Source organism: Bombina bombina, chromosome 3 (genome assembly GCF_027579735.1).
Source record: "Bombina bombina isolate aBomBom1 chromosome 3, aBomBom1.pri, whole genome shotgun sequence".
Classification (NCBI taxonomy): Eukaryota; Metazoa; Chordata; class Amphibia; order Anura; family Bombinatoridae; genus Bombina; species Bombina bombina.
In genome coordinates this window covers 1208962804-1208985552 of record NC_069501.1, presented here as the reverse complement: position 1 = coordinate 1208985552, position 22749 = coordinate 1208962804, and the positions used below count along the sequence as shown (strand labels likewise).

At 39.2% G+C, this 22749-nt stretch overlaps 1 protein-coding gene across 1 annotated transcript in view; it reads right to left on the bottom strand.

Annotated features, from left to right (window-relative positions):
- CCDC90B (coiled-coil domain containing 90B) overlaps positions 1–22749 on the bottom strand; it is a 228197-nt gene that overhangs the window by 58168 nt on the left and 147280 nt on the right. The window contains exons 6-7 of the mRNA XM_053708664.1: positions 17152–17223; positions 16260–16313 (exon numbers count right to left, since the gene is read on the bottom strand). Coding sequence (XP_053564639.1) covers positions 16260–16313; positions 17152–17223 — 126 coding nt within the window. The remainder of the gene's footprint in view (positions 1–16259; positions 16314–17151; positions 17224–22749) is intronic.

The following is a 22749-nucleotide window of genomic DNA, read 5'->3' as shown; positions in this document are numbered from 1 at the left end:
GAAAGAAAAAATTTGGGTTCAGTGTCCCTTTAAATCTGAAATTAACTTCTTCAGATTCAGAAGATTTATCTCCCATACTATCAGATTCTTAGATTTCACCTTCAGAAGCTACTGAAGTATCCTACTCATCAGACATCTGAGAAAGGTTGACCAGCGCAGTTTTAGAGTCAGAAACCTTGCTAACAGACAAATGTTTAGATTTCCTCTTACACTTATCCGAAGAAGGGAAAGCTGACAAAGCCGCCGATACTGCAGAAATCTGACCAGCAAAATCCCCAGGTAAATAAACACCCCCAGGAGGTTGAGAGGACACAGAAGGCACTGTATGAGAAACCATTAAGGCTTGGGACATTTGAGGAGAAAGCTGAAGCATGCCACGCACAGCAGTATCCTGTGAGACACTTGGCTCAGAAGGGAGTAATTTGTCTTTTAATTTTAGAGATTTAGCTAAGCATGAGGAACAAAATTGCATTGGTAGGACAATTTGGGCCTCTAAACATAGTAAACATTTATCCATAGAGTTAGATTGATCCAGTTCTGAGTCCATAACTTAGAAGAGGTCCCACTAGCAATAACAAATTAGATGAAAAAGAAAATTTATGCTTACCTGATAAATGTATTTCTTTTTTGACACGATGAGTCCACGGATCATCTTAATTACTATTGGGAATACCACTCCTGCCCTGCAGGAGGCGGCAAAGAGCACCACAGCAAAGCTGTTAAATATCACCTCCCTTCCCTCCCGACCTAGTCATTCGACCGAAGTAAAGGAGAAAAAGGAAGTAACAAGGTGCAGAGGTGTCTGAAGTTTATAATAACCAACAACCTGTCTTTCAAAAACAGGGCGGGCCGTGGACTCACCATGTAAAAAAATAAATAAATTTATCAGGTAAGCATAAATTTTCTTTTCTTTTTAATGACATGATGAGTCCACGGATCCTCTTAATTACTATTGGTAATCAATACCCAAGCTAGAGTACACAGATAAGGGAGGGACAAGACAGGTAACCTAAACGGAAGGCACCACTGCTTGAAGAACCTTTCTCCCAAAAGCGGCCTCAGCCAAGGCAAGTGTGTCAAATTTGTAGAATTTTGAAAAAGTGTGAAGAGAGGACCAAGTTGCAGTCTTGCAAATCTGTTCCACAGAAGCTTCATTCTTGAATGCCCATGAGGAAGCAACAGCCCTCATGGAATGAGCTGTAACTCTCTCCGGAGGCTGCTGTCCAGCAGTCTCATATGCAAAACGTATGATACTCTTCAGCCAAAAAGAGAAGTAATCGTAGCTTTCTGTCCCTTAAATTTTCCTGAGAAAACTACAAACAAAGCAGAAGACTGACGAAAATCCTTAGTCGCCTGCAGATAAAACTTTAAGGCACGAACCACGTCCAAATTGTGCAGAAGCCGTTCCTTCTGAGAGGTAGGATTAGGACACAAGGAAGGAACAACAATCTCCTGATTAATGTTCCGATCAAAAACAACCTTAGGAAGAAATCCTAATTTAGTACGTAAAACTACCTTATCTTAATGAAAAATAAGGTAAGGGGACTCATACTGCAATGCCGAGAGCTCTAACACTCTGCGAGCAGAAGAAATAGCAACAAGAAATAAAACTTTCCAAGATAACAACTTAATATCTAAGGAATGCATAGGTTTAAACGGAGCCCCTTGAAGAACTTTGAAAACCAAATTAAGACTCCATGGAGGAGTAACAGGTTTGAACACAGGCCTGATCCTGACCAAGGCCTGACAAAAAGATTGTCTGGAACATCTGCCAGACGGTTGTGTAACAAAATAGATAAGACAGAAATTTGACCCTTTAGGGAACTTGTCGATAATCCTTTCTCCAAACCCTCTTGAAGAAAGGACAAAATTCTAGGAATCCTAACTCTACTCCAGGAGTAGCCCTTGGATTCACACCAATAGAGATATTTACGCCATATCTTATGGTAAATCTTTCTAGTTACAGGTTTACGAGCCTGAATCATGGTCTCTATGACAGATTCTGAAAAGCCCCGCTTGGATAAAATTAAGCGTTCAATCTCCAAGCAGTCAGCTTCAGAGAAACTAGATTTGGGTGATGAAAGGGCCCTTGAATTAGAAGGTCCTTCCTCAACGGAAGTCTCCAATGTGGCAGCGATGACATGTCCACCAGATCTGCATACCAAATCCTGTGAGGCCAAGCCGGTGCAATGAGGATCACCGAGGCCCTCTCCTGCTTGATTCGAGCAATAACCAGAGGAAGAAGAGCAAACGGAGGAAATAGGTATGCTAGACTGAAGGTCCAAGGTACCGCCAGGGCATCTATCAGTACTGCCTGAGGGTCCCTGGACCTCGACCTGTACCTTGGAAGCTTGGCATTCTGCCGAGTTGCCATGAGATCCAATTCCAGCTGACCCCATTTGAGAATCAGGCTAGAAAACACTTCTGGATGGAGTTCCAACTTCCCCGGATGAAAAGTCTGCCTGCTCAGGAAGTCCGCCTCCCAGTTGTCCACCCCTGGGATGTGGATCGCCGACAGACGGCAAGAGTGGGTTTCCGCCCACTGAATTATTTTGGTTACCTCTGTCATCGCTAAGGAACTCCTCGTTCCTCCCTGATGATTGATGTAAGCCACTTAAGTTATGTTGTCCGACTGGAACCTGATAAACTGGACCGAGGCTAATTGGGGCCAAGCCAGAAGAGCATTGAAGATCGCTCTCAGTTCCAGAAAATTTATAGGTAGAACAGGCTCTGACTGAGTCCAAACTCCCTGAGCCTTTAAGGAGCCCCAAGATGGTCTGCGAAAGCAGGTACCCTGGGAGAGATGATCCCGAGACAACCACCATTGAAGAGAATCCCTTGTCTCCTGCTCCAGAAGTATTCAAGGAGACAAATCTGCATAATCTCCAGTCCATTGCCTGAGCATGTTTAACTGCAGAGGTCTGAGATGGAACCAAGCAAATGGAATGATGTCCATTGCCGCTACCATCAGCCTGATTACCTCCATGCACTGAGCCACTGATGGCCGAGGAGTAGACTAAAGAGCAAGACAAGTATCGAAAATCTTTGATTTCCTGACTTCTGTCAGAAAAATCTTCATTGATAGGGAATCTATTATGGTTCCCAAGAAAGTTACCCTTGTATTTGGGACTAAGGAACTCTTTTCAAGTATACCTTCCATCCGGGAGATCGCAGGAAGGATAACAACATTTCCGTGTAAGGATGGCGCCTGGACTAGGATGTCTTCCAGCTAGGGCACCACTGCAATGCTCCGTAACCGAAGCACTGCCAACAGTGATCCCAGAACCTTTGAGAAAATTCTGGGAGCTGTGGCAAGACCGAAGGGAAGAGCCACGAATTGGAAGCGTTTGTCTAGAAAGGCAAATCTTAGAAACTTGTGATGATCCCTGTGAATGGGAACATGCAAGTACGTGTCCTTTAAATCCACAGTCCATAAAGGTTTAGACTGTTCCTGCTTCGAGGCCGAAGAGGAAGAATTTCCCTTGAAATTTTGAAAGGAATGAAAATTACTCTGTTGTCCTTTTTGTTTGTTTCTCTTATCCTGAGGGAGATGACCCGTACCTCCCATAATATCAGAGATTATTTCTTCAAGCCAGGCCCAAACAAGGTCTTCCCCTTGTAAGGAATCGCTAAAAGCTTAGACTTAGAGGATACATCCGCAGACCAAGGTTTTAGCCATAAGGCTCTGCAAGCTAGAACAGAGAAACCTGAAATCTTTGCTCCCAGTTTGATAACTTGAAGGGAAGCATCCGTAATAAAGGAATTAGTCAATTTAAGAGCTTTTATCCTATCCTGGATTTCATCCAGGGGAGTTTCTGTCCTGATAGCATCAGACAACGCATCAAACCAATATGCCGCAGCACTAGTGACGGTAGCAATACACACAGCTGGCTGCCATTGTAAGCCCTGGTGTACATACATCTTTTTGAGTAACCCCTCTAATTTTTTGTCCATAGGATCTTTGAAAGCACAACTATCCTCTATGGGTATAGTAGTTCTCTTAGCTAAGGTGGAAACAACTCCTTCCACCTTGGGGGCTGTTTGCCAAGCCTCCTTAACCGAGTCGGCTATGGGAAACATCTTTTTAAATATAGGAGATGGAGAAAAAGGTATACCGGTCTCTCCCACTCCTTAACAATGATCTCAGAAGCTCGGTCTGGTCCGGGAAAAACGTCTATCGAGGAAGGTACCTCAAAATATTTGTTCAGCTTACTGGATTTCTTAGGATTAACGACGACCGTGGAGTCGCTGTCGTCCAATGTAGCTAAAACCTCCTTAAGTAACAGACGGAGGAGTTCTAGCTTAAACCTGAAGGATACAACTTCAGTATCAGCAAGAGGAATTACACTGTCAGAATCTGAAATTTCGCCTTCAGATGCTACTACGGTATCCTCCTCCTTAGGCTTCTGGAGGGGAACATCCGCAATAGCAAGAACTGCGTCAGAAACCTCACCTACTGAATGTCTAATTTTCCTCTTACGCTTTCCCTGCAACATTGGAAAAGTAGACAACGCATTTGAAACTGCAGAAGACATAAAAGAAGCGATGTCTTGTAAAGTAACCCCGGCAGAAGTTATAGAGGAAGCGCAGGGCACTGCATGTGAGGGCGGTAAAATTTGGGACGCTTGAGGAAAAAGCTGCGGCATATATTGAGCATTGGCATTAGACTTAGCATCCTCCTTTGAAAATGATGGTTCAGCAAAAAAGTCTATCCCTATAATTTAAAGTCCTCTCAATACAAGAGGAGCAGGAAGGTATTAGTGGTTCCACATTGGCATAAAAGCATAAAGAACAAGTGACAGCTTGCAAGGACTCTTGGTCCATCTTAACTCACAATTGATCACAAAAATAACAATTTTTAAGCAATTTTAGAGCTGAACAAAAACATAATTTATGCTTACCTGATAAATTTATTTCTCTTGCAGTGTATCCAGTCCACGGATCATCCATTACTTGTGGGATATTCTCCTTCCCAACAGGAAGTTGCAAGAGGATCACCCACAGCAGAGCTGCTATATAGCTCCTCCACTCACTGCCATATCCAGTCATTCGACCGAAACAAGATGAGAAAGGAGAAACCATAGGGTGCAGTGGTGACTGTAGTTTAATTAAAATTTAGACCTGCCTTAAAAGGACAGGGCGGGCCGTGGACTGGATACACTACAAGAGAAATAAATTTATCATTTAAGCATAAATTATGTTTTCTCTTGTTAAGTGTATCCAGTCCATGGATCATCCATTACTTGTGGGATACCAATACCAAAGCTAAAGTACACGGATGATGGGAGGGACAAGGCAGGAACTTAAACGGAAGGAACCACTGCCTGTAGAACCTTTCTCCCAAAAACAGCCTCCAAAGAAGCAAAAGTGTCAAATTTGTAAAATTTTGAAAAGGTGTGAAGCGAAGACCAAGTCGCAGCCTTGCAAATCTGTTCAACAGAGGCCTCATTTTTAAAGGCCCAGGTGGAAGCCACAGCTCTAGTAGAATGAGCTGTAATCCTTTCAGGGGGCTGCTGTCCAGCAGTCTCATAGGCTAAGCGTATTATGCTCCGAAGCCAAAAGGAGAGAGAGGTTGTCAAAGCTTTTTGACCTCTCCTCTGTCCAGAGTAAACGACAAACAGGGCAGATGTTTGACGAAAATCTTTAGTAGCCTGTAAGTAAAACTTCAAGGCACGGACTACGTCCAGATTATGCAAAAGACGTTCCTTCTTTGAAGAAGGATTAGGACACAATGATGGAACAACAATCTCTTGATTGATATTCCTGTTAGAAACCACCTTAGGTAAAAACCCAGGTTTGGTACGCAGAACTACCTTGTCTGAATGAAAAATCAGATAAGGAGAATCACAATGTAAGGCAGATAACTCAGAGACTCTTCGAGCCAAGGAAATAGCCATCAAAAACAGAACTTTCCAAGATAAAAGTTTAATATCAATGGAATGAAGGGGTTCAAACGGAACTCCCTGAAGAACTTTAAGAACCAAGTTTAAGCTCCACGGGGGAGCAACAGTTTTAAACACAGGCTTAATCCTAACCAAAGCCTGACAAAATGCCTGGACGTCTGGAACTTCTGCCAGACGCTTGTGCAAAAGAATAGACAGAGCAGAGATCTGTCCTTTTAAAGAACTAGCTGATAAGCCTTTGTCCAAACCCTCTTGGAGAAAGGACAATATCCTAGGAATCCTAACCTTACTCCATGAGTAACTCTTGGATTCACACCAATAAAGATATTTACTCCATATCTTATGGTAGATTTTCCTGGTGACAGGCTTCCGAGCCTGTATTAAGGTATCAATGACTGACTCTGAGAAGCCACGCCTTGATAGAATCAAGCGTTCAATCTCCATGCAGTCAGTCTCAGAGAAATTAGATTTGGATGATTGAAAGGACCTTGTATTAGAAGGTCCTGCCTCAGAGGCAGAGTCCATGGTGGAAGAGATGACATGTCCACTAGGTCTGCATACCAGGTCCTGCGTGGCCACGCAGGTGCTATCAGAATCACCGATGATCTCTCCTGTTTGATTTTGGCAATCAGTCGAGGGAGCAGAGGAAACGGTGGAAACACATAGGCCAGGTTGAAGAACCAAGGAGCTGCTAGAGCATCTATCAGCGTTGCTCCCGGGTCCCTGGACCTGGATCCGTAACAAGGAAGCTTGGCGTTCTGGCGAGACGCCATGAGATCCAGTTCTGGTTTGCCCCAACGATGGACCAGTTGAGCAAACACCTCCGGATGGAGTTCCCACTCCCCTGGATGAAAAGTCTGACGACTTAGAAAATCCGCCTCCCAGTTCTCTACGCCTGAGATGTGGATTGCTAACAGGTGGCAAGAGTGAGACTCTGCCCAGCGAATTATCTTTGAGACTTCTAACATCGCTAGGGAACTCCTGGTTCCCCCTTGATGGTTGATGTAAGCCACAGTCGTGATGTTGTCCGACTGAAATCTGATGAACCTCAGTGTTGCTAACTGAGGCCAAGCTAGAAGAGCCTTGAATATTGCTCTTAACTCCAGAATATTTATTGGGAGGAGTTTCTCCTCCTGAGTCCACGATCCCTGAGCCTTCAGGGAGTTCCAGACTGCGCCCCAACCTAGAAGGCTGGCATCTGTTGTTACAATCGTCCAATCTGGCCTGTGAAAGGTCATACCCTTGGACAGATGGACCCGAGAAAGCCACCAGAGAAGAGAATCTCTGGTCTCTTGATCCAGATTTAGTAGAGGGGACAAATCTGAGTAATCCCCATTCCACTGACATGCATAATTGCAGCGGTCTGAGATGCAGGCACGCAAATGGCACTATGTCCATTGCCGCTACCATTAAGCCGATTACTTCCATGCACTGAGCCACTGACGGGCGTGGAATGGAATGAAGGACATGGCAAGCATTTAGAAGTTTTGATAACCTGGACTTACAGAATCTATAAGAGTCCCTAGGAAGGAGACTCTTGTGAGTGGTGATAGAGAACTCTTTTCCACGTTCACTTTCCACCCATGCAACCTCAGAAATGCCAGAACTATCTCTGTATGAGACTTGGCAATTTGAAAGCTTGACGCCTGTATCAGGATGTTGTCTAGATACGGAGCCACCGCTATGCCTCGCGGTCTTAGAACCACCAGGAGTGAGCCCAGAACCTTTGTAAAAATTCTTGGGGCAGTGGCCAACCCAAAGGGAAGAGCTACAAATTGGTAAAGCCTGTCTAGAAAGGCAAACCTTCTGAACCGATGATGATCTTTGTGAATCGGTATGTGAAGGTAGGCATCCTTTAAGTCCACTGTGGTCATGTACTGACCCTCTTGGATCATGGGTAGGATGGTCCGAATAGTTTCCATTTTGAATGATGGAACTCTGAGGAATTTGTTTAAGATCTTTAGATCCAAGATTGGTCTGAAGGTTCCCTCTTTCTTGGGAACCACAAACAGATTTGAATAAAATCCCTGTCCTTGTTCCGTCCGCGGAACTGGATGGATCACTCCCATTACTAGGAGGTCTTGCACACAGCTTAGGAATGCCTCTTTCTTTATCTGGTTTGCTGATAACCTTGAAAGATGAAATCTCCCTTGTGGAGGAGAATCTTTGAAGTCCAGAAGATATCCCTGAGATATGATCTCCAACGCCCAGGGATCCTGAACATCTCTTGCCCACGCCTGGGCGCATGAGAGAAAGTCTGCCCCCCACTAGATCCGTTTCCGGATAGGGGGCCGTTCCTTCATGCTGTCTTGGGGGCAGCAGCAGGCTTTCTGGCCTGCTTGCCCTTGTTCCAGGACTGGTTAGGTTTCCAGGCCTGTCTGGAATGAGCAACAGTTCCCTCTTGTTTTGAAGCGGAGGAAGTTGATGCTGCTCCTGCCTTGAAATTTCGAAAGGCACGAAAATTAGACTGTTTGGCCTTTCATTTGGCCCTGTCCTGAGGAAGGGTATGACCCTTGCCTCCAGTAATGTCAGCAATAATTTCCTTCAAGCCAGGCCTGAATAAGGTCTGCCCCTTTAAAGGAATGTTGAGTAATTTAGACTTTGAAGTCACGTCAGCTGACCAGGATTTAAACCATAGCGCCCTGGATGGCGAATCCGGAATTCTTAGCCGTTAGTTTAGTCAAATGAACAATGGCATCAGAAACAAATGAGTTAGCTAGCTTAAGCGTTCTAAGCTTGTCAATAATTTCATTCAATGGAGCTGTCTGGGTGGCCTCTTCCAGGGCCTCAAACCAGAATGCCGCCGCAGCAGTGACAGGCGCAATGCATGCAAGGGGCTGTAAAATAAAACCTTGTTGAATAAACATTTTCTTAAGGTAATCCTCCAATTTTTTATCCATTGGATCTGAAAAAGCACAACTGTCCTCAACCGGGATAGTGGTACGCTTTGCTAAAGTAGAAACTGCTCCCTCCACCTTAGGGACCGTCTGCCATAAGTCCCGTGTAGTGGCGTCTATTGGAAACATTTTTCTAAATATAGGAGGTGGGGAAAAGGGCACACCGGGTCTATCCCACTCCTTGCTAATAATTTCTGTAAGCCTTTTAGGTATAGGAAAAACGTCAGTACACACCGGCACCGCATAGTATCTATCCAGCCTACAAAATTTCTCTGGAATTGCAACTGTGTTACAGTCATTCAGAGCAGCTAATACCTCCCCAAGCAATACACGGAGGTTCTCAAGCTTAAATTTAAAATTAGAAATCTCTGAATCAGGTTTCCCCGAGTCAGAGATGTCACCCACAGACTGAAGCTCTCCGTCCTCATGTTCTGCATACTGTGACGCAGTATCAGACATGGCTCTAACAGCATTTGCGCGCTCTGTATCTCTCCTAACCCCAGAGCTATCGCGCTTGCCTCTTAATTCAGGCAATCTAGATCCTGGTTTCTCAACAGCCGGGCCGTGGCCCAGTACCGGGCCGTGATAGCCCTGCTGGTGGGCCCCGGCCTGTCATGCCCCCACTGCACACTCTTACCCCACTGCACACCAAGGGCAGACTGATACCAATCAAGGTCCCAGGAACACTGTCTCACACTGACCAAAATGTATTACATTTTATGCAAATGAACATGGTAGCCTCCCTGCCCTGCCCCCAACAGGCCCCTCAACCTCCAGAGCCAGGACCCCCAACATTAAGGTCCAGAGAAAGGGTACCCAACCTCCAGGGCCAGACCCCACACTCCATGGCCCTCACAGCGACAGACCCCCGCCAGGGCCCCTCTAAACCCACACTTTTTTTGCTTAGTTACTGATAGGGCAACTGAAAACTCCAGCTTCAGGAATGCACCAGGATCCGTGGAGGTGCCATTTGTGGGCCCCCCTACTTGCTGGTCCCTCGGCCCAGGTCCTATTTGCCTGGCTGATCAGCCCGCCTCTGCTGCTCACTTTATATATATATATATATATATATATATATATATATATATATATATATATATATATATATATATATAAACTACCGGGCCCTGGACATGTCTAGCTAAAATGTACCGGGCCTTGAGGTCACTTTGGTTGAGAACCACTGATCTAGATAATACCTCTGACAGGGTATTATTCATGATTGTAGCCATGTCCTGCAAGGTAATCGCTATGGGCGTCCCTGATGTAATTGGCGCCATATTAGCGTGCGTCCCCTGAGCGGGAGGCGCAGGGTCTGACACGTGGGGAGAGTTAGTCGGCATAACTTCCCCCTCAACAGAACCCTCTGGTGATAATTCTTTTATAGATAAAGACTGATCTTTACTGTTTAAGGTGAAATCAATACATTTAGTACACATTCTCCTATGGGGCTCCACCATGGCTTTCAAACATAATGAACAAGTAGGTTCCTCTGTGTCAGACATGTTTAAACAGACTAGCAATGAGACTAGCAAGCTTGGAAAACACTTTAAAACAAGTTTACAAGCAATATAAAAAACGTTACTGCGCCTTTAAGAAACACAAATTTTCCCAAATTTTGAAATAACAGTGAAAAAATGCAGTTACACTAACGAAATTTTTACAGTGTATGTAATAAGTTAGCAGAGCATTGCACCCACTTGCAAATGGATGATTAAACATAGAAACATAGATATTGATGGCAGATAAGAGCCATAGGCCCAGCAAGTCTGCCCGACCTTACCTAACAGTATAAACTTATCCAGTCCGTAGGATAGCCCTATGCTTGTCCCATGCATTTTTAAAGTCCCCCACAGTGTTTGTTGCTACTACCTCTTGAGGAAGTTTATTCCATAAATCAATCACTCTTTCTGTAAAGAAGTGCTTCCTCAAATTACTCCTGAATCTACTACCCTTTAGCTTGAGCTCATGACCCCTTGTTCTTGAATTTTCCATTTTATGTAAAATACCCACAGCCTCGGTTTTACTAAACCCTTTAATGTACTTGAAAGTTGCTATCATATCACCTCTTTCCCTTCTCTCCTCTAAGCTATACATATTTAGGTCATTGAGCCTATCCTGGTAAGTTTTATTTTTTAGACCATGTACCATTTTGGTAGCCCTCCTTTGCACAGATTCAAGTTTGTTAATATCCTTCTGAAGATATGGCTTCCAGAACTGCACACAATACTCAAGATGAGGCCTAACTAATGATCTATAAAGTGGCATAAGAACCTTACTATTTCTGCTGCAAATACCTCTACCAATACATCCAAGCATTCTGCTAGCCTTACTCGCTGCATTACTACATTGTTTACTAAGTTTTAAATCATCTGAAATAATAATTCCCAAGTCCTGTTCCTCGTCTGTAACAGTCAGTAAAGTGTCATTGAGTCTGTAATTAACATTTGGATTTTTCTTCCCTAAATGCATTATTTTACACTTTGCTGTGTTAAACTTTAGATCCCAGTCGTTTGTCCAATCCTCCAATTGTTGTATATCACTTCTCATTTTGTCTACCCCCCCTGGAACATCCACTCTGTTGCAAATTTTTGTATCATCTGCAAAGAGACATACTTTCCCCTGTAGCCCTTTGCTGATATCGCAGATAAATATGTTAAACAAAACAGGCCCCAGAACTGACCCCTGAGGAACACCACTAGTAACAGCCCCCTCTGCTGAATGAACTCCATTTACTAAGACACTTTGTTAAGCCAGCATTCCACCCAGTTCACAATTTTTGAATCTAGACCAAGGAGATATAGTTTGTGAATAAGTTTATTGTGTGGGACGGTGTCAAATGCTTTGCTGAAATCTAGATATGCTACATCAACTGCTCCTCCCTTGTCTAATACTTTTGTTACATAATCAAAGAAGTCAATTAGATTAGTCTGACATGATCTCTCTGAAGTAAAACCATGCTGATTTTGGTCCTCTAAATTGTTTGTCTTTATGTAAGTCATAATTCTTGCTTTTAAGAGGCTTTCCATTAATTTCCCTACTACTGAAGTTAAACTAACTGGCCTGTAGTTGCCAGATTCTTCTCTACTGCCCTTTTTATGAAGAGGTATTACATTTGCTATTCTCCAATCATCTGGGACAGCTCCTGTTAATAGTGACTGATTAAACAGATCAGTTAATGGGACAGTTAGCACTGATCGAAGTTCTTTTAAAACCCTTGGATGAATATTATCAGGACCCACTGCCTTTGTAACATTTATTTTTGATAATGCTAACAAAACCTCATCCTCTGTTAAAAGATTACTGTTAAGCTTGTTTCTATTTTGCGTAGCATCCCTTAATGTAGACATTGTATCTTCACAATCTTTAGTGAAAACAGAACAGAAGTAATCATTGAGACAGTCTGCAATCTGCTTATCTCCTTCTATTATTCTACCATCAACTGATTTCAATTTTACTATTCCTACCTTATTTTTTCTTCTTTCACTGATATATCTAAAGAATGTTTTGTCCCCATGTTTTACTGACTGTGCTATCTTCTCTTCTGCATGAGCTTTAACCTTCCTAATTAACTGCTTAGTCTTTTTTTGTTGGAGTCTCCATATTTTCATATCATCATCTGCTTGTGTGTGTCTGTAATTTTTATAAGCTATCTTTTTTGTCTTTACAGCATGTGCTACTTCTTTGGAAAAACAAATTGGTTTCCGCTTTCTTTTACAGACATGTCTAATACAGTGTGCGGTTGCATCTAAAATGGCACCTTTCACAAATTCCCACTGTTCTTGAAGCCCTGTAATAAGAGTTTTCCCCTTTAAAAAGTTTTTTAGGTATTCTTCCATTAATGAAAAATCTGCCGTCCTAAAGTCTAAAACTTTTGTTTTAGTCTGGGTGGACAGTTCCTGAACATGAATACTAACCCCTTAATACCAAAAACGGAATAACAAATGACAAAAACGTTTTTTAAACAGTCACAACAACTGCCACAGCTCTACTGTGGCTTTTTACCTCCCTCAATACGACTTTTGAAGCCTTTTGAGCCCTTCAGAGCCCTTCAGAGAAGTCCTGGATCATGCAGGAAGAAGCTGGATGTCTGTGTCTGTAATTTTTGCTGTGCAAAAAAACGCCCAAATAGGCCCCTCCCACTCATATTACAACAGTGGGGAGCCTCAGGGAACTGTTTCTAGGCAAAATTCAAGCCAGCCATGTGGAAAAAACTAGGCCCCAATAAGTTTTATCACCAAACATATGTAAAAAAACGATTAAACATGCCAGCAAACGTTTTAAAATACACTTTTATAAGAGTATGTATCTCTATTAATAAGCCTGATACCAGTCGCTATCACTGTATTTAAGGCTTTACTTACATTACTTCGGTATCAGCAGCATTTTCTAGCAAATTCCATCCCTAGAAAAATATTTTAACTGCACATACCTTATTACAGGAAAACCTGCACGCTATTCCCCCTCTGAAGTTACCTCACTCCCCAGAATATGTGAGAACAGCAAAGGATCTTAGTTACTTCTGCTAAGATCATAGAAAACGCAGGCAGATTCTTCTTCTAAATACTGCCTGAGATAAACAGTACACTCCGGTACCATTTAAAAATAACAAACTTTTGATTGAAGAAATAAACTAAGTATAAAACACCACAGTCCTTTTACGACCTCCATCTTAGTTGAGAGTTGCAAGAGAATGACTGGATATGGCAGTGAGGGGAGGAGCTATATAGCAGCTCTGCTGTGGGTGATCCTCTTGCAACTTCCTGTTGGGAAGGAGAATATCCCACAAGTAATGGATGATCCGTGGACTGGATACACTTAACAAGAGAAAAAGTTACTGTCTCTTTAAATGTTAAAAACGGTAACTTTTTTCCTTTATTAGCGTATGTAATACAGAAATAGAAAATAGCCCTGCAGATCACCTCTACCCCTCAGCAGTACTTTACTGAGGTGCCTACCTGTCTGAAGAATCAACCCTCACTGCTTAGACAGGAGTTGTTCCCCCTAACAGAACCGGAACTCTGCAGACACTAGTTGGCACGAATCCAATTCACCAGAAAAGCGAAGCTAAATATACTAACAAGCGCTTCTTCTTCTAACTATAATAATACTACAACCTCTGGTGCATTTGATGGCTATAAATAATACTACAACCTCTGGTGTATTTGATGGCTATAAATAATACTACAACCTCTGGTGTATTTGATGGCTATAAATAATACTACAACCTCTGGTGTATTTGATGGCTATAAATAATACTACAACCTCTGGTGTATTTGATGGCTATAAATAATACTACAACCTCTGGTGCATTTGATGGCAAATTAAAACTTGCTGAACGAACTAGTCTGTAACCTAATTTAAAGGATAGGGTTTCATTCAGTTTGTGTAATGTGATTTTAAACAATACACTGACAATTGCAGGCTTCTGTGCGGATATATTTGCTTTAATATTTAAAATGTGATGCAAATTACATAATACTCAAAACAAACTAACAAAAAACAACTGCATTAAAATAGAGATTGCAGATTTCTGAATCCTGAAAAGATTAGGATATTTTCGCACAGACTATTATATTAGTAATTGCAAATGGACCTTAATATTAAAAAATATACACATGCTCATAACTTTAACATGTCCCTACGCTCTCTCCAGTGTCCTACACAGCTGATTGTTACCAGATGGGTGACATTATGAAGTAGCCAGGTGGGGCAGCTGCAATATTGTAACGTTTTCTGTTATTTATAAATGTTACCTAGAGGGATATTCTGGTCAAAATGTAAATGCACATAGATGAATTACATCTTTGAATACAAACATATTTACAATATAGATGTATTGGCACAAATGCTTCTAGTAAAATATATCACTGCTTTAGTATTAGCATTTTCTCTGCACATGCATGATAAGCATAGCTAGATATTCTCAATGCACCAGCAATTTAAATACTGCAGCTGCTCAGCGCCCCAGTGGGGCATGTATTATGTCAGCAATTATAAAATTGAGTCATTACCAGATGGTACAAGCACCCTAGACGCTCTAAACAATTGCTGTGTTTAAAATGCTGCTGCACGGTGCATACTTAAATACACATTTGAAACAGCTATATCTTTTATTAGAAGCATTTTTTGCTAATACATCTATATTACAAAACTTCTTCTATTCAAAACTGAAATCCATCCATGTGGATTCCAATTTTGGCTGGAATGTCCCTTGAAGCCAGACATTCTCAAAATTGGCCCGCCAGAGGTTTTGGAACTACATTTCCCATGATGCTCAGCCAGCATGTCAGTTGGCTGAGCATCATGGGAAATGTAGTTCCAAAACCTCTGGAGGGCCAAGTTTGAGGATGTCTGCTTTACTCTATCAAACACATACATTAAAGTGTCAGTAAACTTTAAAATAATGTTATATAATTCTGCACATAGTGCAGAATTATATAACATTATATTAGTCAAACATTATTAAAACATAATTTCCCCTATTCATTTTTTAAAAAAAAGCGCTGTTTCACAGACCCGCTCTCTGCTGAGCGGGGCTGTCACAGGAGCGAGCTGCACTTAGTCTTATGGCGCGGTCGGGCTGGGCTTTGACTATACAGCTGGCCCGATGCGCTGAGTAAATATAACAGACCCGCTCAGCAGAGAGCAGAAAGCGGGTCTGTGAAACAGCGCTTTTTTTAAAAAAAATGAATAGGGGAAATTATGTTTTAATAATGTTTGGCTAATATAATGTTATATAATTCTGCACTATGTGCAGAATTATATAACATTATTTTTAAGGTTTACTGTCCCTTTAATTGCATATTTTAACATAAATGGATTGAATGATAATTTGTGGAACCAAAGGGAAGTAAAATCAAAATTACATTTTTATAATTCAGATGCAATTTGAAAAAAACTTTCAAACTAGCATCTTATTTGCTTAATTTTCTTGGTATCATTTGTTAAAAAGCTTACCCAATTTTTTTTTTCATGATTTAGGTAGAACATACAATTTTAAACAACTTTCCAATTTACTTCTATTATTCAATTTGCTTCCTTCTGTTGTTTTTATTTGCTGAAAGGTTTATCTATGGAAGCTCAGGAGCAGCAAAGAACCTAGGTTCTAGCTGCTGATTGGTGGCAACATATATATACCTATTGTAATTGGCTCACCCATGTGTTCAGTTAGAAACCAGTAGTGCATTGCTGCTCCTTCAACAAATGATATCAAGAGAATGAAGCAAATTTGGTAATAGAAGTAAACTGGTTATGAAGTTATGTCCCTTTTAACAAACTATGAATAATTTTGATCAATTAGAATATTATTGATAATTGTTTTTTTAGCAGTAAATACATATAAGATACGTGTACCATGCTAAAGTAAGTCCCACTCAGAATACTAAATATTAATGTTTTGCCCTTTATGACAAAACCCAACTATTACAATCTGATCAAACTATTGGAAATTCCTTACCTTTTTGTGAAAATCTGTGCTGGTTTCCATAAATTTCTTTTCTTGTTCTGTAAACTAAAAATGCAAATGTATTAAAAGTAATAAATATATACAATTGTACAAGTTATATTCATGAAGACATGGTCGTGTCATCTGTACGTCACAACTATACACACTTCATTGGCTGTAAATAAGGGTTAACTGTAAGCATTTTTAAAGGGACATTCTAATACACAATTACACGCTGTCACGTTTTTGCACTACCGACTATAGCTTCCCATGTATTTAACCCATACAAGAGGGGGGCTGATACTCCTGATTGGCTCACTTGTCCTAAAAGGGACAATTCAGCACATACTTTTGAATCGCACAAAAACTTATATAAAGCAAAATTAAATATGTCCCAGGGGAGATTAATCACTCTGTGTTGCAGTTCTATATTTTTCTGAATACTTTAATTAGGAGGCGATCGGAGCATTGAATATGGAAGGGACGCCACTGAGCTTTTCTTTTTAAATCATTTAGATGTATTATCATTGGCATTTAAATGTGTAATTGTTTGGTTTTCTTCACTCTTCTGGATAAAAGAAAAAAGCAGTTGTAGTTGGCAGTTGAGATAAACGATTATTATAAAGTAAAATATTGCAGATAATATTTTTATATAGTTCCAATGCACCAGATTTAAATGAGACGTTTTGCAATATGGCCACAAGATGGCAGCAGAGAGCCACCATCATTATACAATTCCTGAGGTTCTGTAATACAAGGCACTGAGTTGCCCATATTACTCTAAGAAATACATTTTAAAAGGATAAAAAAAAATATGAAGAATAACTATAAATAACTTTGTTTATTCTTTTAAAAATCTTCTATAAATTGCATTTACCAATGGCTGTCTACTATATAAACATACCATGTCTGTCAGACGGCTTCTTTCTAGGTTCATATCCAGTTTGGTATCTGCTCGGATCTGATTAGTTTCATTCTAAAACATAAATAATATGAAAGTGATATTAAGCAACCACCTGTACTACATAATTAAATTCACCCATTTAAACCATGACCACTTTATGAGAAGAAAAAAATACAGGTTTAAAGGAACGTAAGCTTTTGATTGGTGCATAGATACTATGAACATTTATTATGCACTTGGGCTAATTAGCTCCAGAATAGTTTGCACAGGAATTTAAGGGAAACTTCCATGATTCAGATAGAGCCGGCAATTTTAAAAATCGTACTAATTTATTTCTGTTATCAAATTTACCTCTTTACTTTGGTATCCTTGTTGAATGCATACTGAGATACTTTAGGTTCAGGACTGTGCAAGAGCTATATGGCTATACATAAAGTGATCAAGATATGTGCACGCTCCTGATCCTACCTCAGTATCCACTTAAGGGACAGTAAAGTCAAAATTAAACTTTTCATGATTCAGGTAGAGCATGGGATTTTCAACAACTTTCCAATTTACTTCTGTTATCAAATGTGCTTTGTTCTCTTGGTATCCTTTGTTAAAGAGTAAATCTAGGAAGGCTCATATGGGCTCAGGAGCGTGCATGTGTCTTTAGTACTCTATGGCAGCATTGTTTTGCAAAAATGTACGTAGCAGTAATACATTGTTTCTGTCACTGCTGCTTTAGAGTACTAAAGACACATGCACGCTCCTGAGCCCATATGAGCCTTCCTAGATTTACTCTTTAACAAAGGAGAACCAAGAAAACAAAGCATATGTGATAGAAGTAAACTGGAAATATGTTTAAAATTGCACATTCTATCTAAATCATAAAGATTTACTTTTGACTTTGCTGTCCCTTTAAAGTAAAGTCAAAATTAAAATTTTGGATAGAGCATGACATTTTAAACAACGTTCCAATTTACTTCTATTATCAATTATGCTTAGTTCTCTTGGTATCCTGTGTTAAAGGGTAATCCTAGGTGAGCTCAGGAGCGTGCATGTGTCTTTAGCCATCTGGCAGCTGTGTTTGGAGCAATGTTATACATAATTGCAAACACACTCTATGTCAACAGAAGTTGCAACTATGTATACCATTGTTTAAAACATTCTTGCACACACTGTATTTGCACAGATATTTATGTGTTGCACTTTTACTTTAATAAATCCAGTGCTAAAATGACCCGAATGCTGAGGCAAATTGTTGGGCCTCCTTACTTATTATAAAATATACAAATGATATAAATATGGCTGCATGTTTGTGCTATTTGAGCCCATTTCACTCCATCCAGTCTCCCTGCTCGGGTTCGCTCCATCCTTGCTTTCCCTGGCTGCACACACTTTCCTTATCTGGACTTGGGTCTCCTTTCTACCACGGCTATAGCCTCACAAACGTTTCACTCTCTAGTCACATGATTCACACGATCTCTTGCTGCCTCCTGCTTTCTCTTGCAAATATTCAGTAACTAAGAAACATCCTTAGCAGTTGTACAGACACACAAAGCAGGTTAAGGAAATGCAATGAATGAATCACATTAATATCCTAACAAAGCCAGTATGCTAATATTATCACAGCAATCACAGGGAAAGCTCTAAAACGTGAGGGTATAGAATGTAGCTGCCCAGGCACCTGTTCCCAGCACGTTATGTGCTTAAATTCCACTGCTAGATAGCCTTTCTGCTCTAGAGAAAAATAAATTCAGGATCTTCAAGTGTCTATGGCATGGGATTTATAACTCTGTAATCTGATCCTGTGCAACCAGTCTACATGACCTACATATCTCATGCATCTCATTTATGTAATTGTGGTTTTGTTTTGATGACTTTAGGAATCACAATCCCAAGGATACATGACAGTTCCGTACAGGATCATGAGGTAGACCAATCAGATGCCAGAGACAAATCAGATGACAGCTTTAGGGCAATCCTAAATAATTTTCATTCTAAACTGAGGCACCCAGGAGTAGTACGTCATATATGCAAATGAGGCATTTACAGGCTAATAACTGCCAATTCACCCCATCCTCATTACTGCCTAAAATATAGGTCAATTTGATGATCTTCTTATTTACAACTAAAATGTGTAATGTTTGCAATACTCTTCACAGTAAACGTCTTGCTGCGGTTACCTTTAGCACAGCATCTTATTAACCCTATCCCTGGCCCTAAACCTAACTACTTCAATTTACACACAGACCTGCCATAGAGATGGTGGATGGCAGCATGATATGCCTGCACTTTGGTGTTCGAAATAGCAAAAAGAAAGAGTGGTCAGGCAAAACAATTGGTGGTACATAGGAGAAATGTCATCTATATCTTAAAAATGTATCCAAAGATGGACTTATATGGGAGTATAATATCGGTAATAAGAAAACGAGAAAAAGTATTCATGCAGTTTCCCAAAGAAGCTCTTTACATATTCAGCATCACTTGACAAATCCACCCACAGATTTTGTGCTAAACATGCCCAAAGTGGGCGGAGTTCTGCACACATGTTATCGGATTGAGTAACCAGATAAAGTGGCTCTATGTTTTATTTTATTATTTAATATGTTTTTAATATTGTTTTAAATAAAGAAGTGGACCTGGATGCCTGAGAGTATTTCATATAGTGCTGTAATCCTAGAGCTAGACGTAGCGCTGAAGAGCGTGAGTACCTGTATCTATAGATAGGAGATTGCCCACCTTACTACATTGTTGAACTATAATCCTTAGTTGTTCGCTTTTGTTTTTTAAGGTTAAAGAAATTGTGCGGAATAAAAGGACTCTTGAATCCATCTTACCTCATTATTTTATTCATATGTGGCATTTTGTTTGTGCACTGTATGTAATAATATAACACTATTTTTATTCATGTGGTGGTTTGTGTACTGTGTGTAATACTATAACACTATTTTTATCCATATGTGCACTGTGTGTAATAATATAACAATCTGTATCCATATGTGGTATTTTGTTTGTGCACTGTGTGTAATAAAATAACAATATTTGTATTAATTTGTGGTATTTTGTGTGTGCACTGTGAGTAATAATACAACACTATTTTTATCCATATGTGGTATTTTGTTTGTGCATTGTGTGTAATAATATAACACTATTTTTATCCATATGTGGTATTTTGTTTGTGCACTGTGTGTAATAATATAACAATCTGTATCCATATGTGGTATTTTGTTTGTGCACTGTGAGTAATAATATAACACTATTTTTATTCATGTGGTGGTTTGTGCACTGTGTGTAATAATATAACACTATTTTTATCCATATGTGGTATTTTGTTTGTGCACTGTGTGTAATAATATAACAATCTGTATCCATATGTGGTATTTTGTTTGTGCACTGTGAGTAATAATATAACATTATTTTGATTCATGTGGTGGTTTGTGCACTGTGTGTAATAATATAACAGTATTTTTATCCATATGTGCTATTTTGTTTGTGCACTGTGTGTAATAATATAACAATCTGTATCCATATGTGGTATTTTGTTTGTGCACTGTGTGTAATAATATAACAATCTGTATCCATATGTGGTATTTTGTTTGTGCACTGTGAGTAATAATATAACAATCTGTATCCATATGTGGTATTTTGTTTGTGCACTGTGAGTAATAATATAACACTATTTTTATTCATGTGGTGGTTTGCGCACTGTGTGTAATAATATAACACTATTTTTATCCATATGTGGTATTTTGTTTGTGCACTGTGTGTAATAATATAACACTATTTTTATTCATGTGGTGGTTTGTGCACTGTGTGTAATAATATAACACTATTTATATCCATATGTGGTATTTTGTTTGTGCACTGTGTGTAATAATATAACAATCTGTATCCATATGTGGTATTTTGTTTGTGCACTGTGTGTAATAACACTATTTTTATCCATATGTGGTATTTTGTTTGTGCACTGTGTGTAATAATATAACAATCTGTATCCATATGTGGTATTTTGTTTGTGCACTGTGTGTAATAATATAACACTATTTTTATTCATGTGGTGGTTTGTGCACTGTGTGTAATAACACTATTTTTATCCATATGTGGTATTTTGTTTGTGCACTGTGTGTAATAATATAACACTCTTTTTATCCATGTGGTTGTTTGTGCACTGTGTGTAATAATATAACACTATTTTATTAATTTGTGGTATTTTGTTTGTGCACTGTGTGTAATAATACAACAATATTTTTATTCGTATGTGATATTTTGTTTGTGCACTGTGTGTAATATTATTTTTTTATTTATATGAGGTATTTTGTTTGTGCACTATGTGTAATATTATAACACTATTTTTATTCATGTGGTTGTTTGTGCACTGTGTGTAATAATATAACTATTTTTATTCATATGTGGTATTTTGTTTGTGCACTGTGTGTAATGATTTTTTTTATTTATATGTGGTATTTTGTTTGTGCACTATGTGTAATAATATAACACTATTTTATTCATTTGTGGTATTTTGTTTGTGCACTGTGTGTAATAATATAACACTATTTTTATCCATATGTGGTATTTTGTTTGTGCACTGTGTGTAATAACACTATTTTTATCCATATGTGGTATTTTGTTTGTGCACTGTGTGTAATAATATAACACTATTTTTATCCATATGTGGTATTTTGTTGGTGCACTGTGTGTAATAATATAACACTATTTTTATTCATATGTGGTATTTTGTTTGTGCGCTGTGTGTAATAATATAACACTATTTTATTTATTTGTGGTATTTTGTTTGTGCACTGTGTGTAATAATATAACAATATTTTTATTAATATGTTTTATTTTGTTTGTGCACTGTGTGTAATAATATAACACTATTTTTATCCATATGTGGTATTTTGTTTGTGCACTGTGTGTAATAATATAACACTATTTTATCCATATGTGGTATTTTGTTGGTGCACTGTGTGTAATAATATAACACTATTTTTATCCATATGTGGTATTTTGTTTGTGCACTGTGAGTAATAATATAACACTATTTTTATTCATGTGGTGGTTTGTGCACTGTGTGTAATAATATAACACTATTTTTATCCATATGTGGTATTTTGTTTGTGCACTGTGTGTAATAATATAACACTAATTTTATTCATGTGGTGGTTTGTGCACTGTGTGTAATAATATAACACTATTTATATCCATATGTGGTATTTTGTTTGTGCACTGTGTGTAATAATATAACAATCTGTATCCATATGTGGTATTTTGTTTGTGCACTGTGTGTAATAATATAACACTATTTTTATTCATGTGGTGGTTTGTGCACTGTGTGTAATAATATAAAACTATTCTTATTCATTTGTGGTATTTTGTTTGTGCACTGTGTGTAATAATATAACAATCTGTATCCATATGTGGTATTTTGTTTGTGCACTGTGTGTAATAATATAACACTCTTTTAATCCATGTGGTTGTTTGTGCACTGTGTGTAATAATATAACACTATTTTATTAATTTGTGGTATTTTGTTTGTGCACTGTGTGTAATAATACAACAATATTTTTATTCGTATGTGATATTTTGTTTGTGCACTGTGTGTAATATTATTTT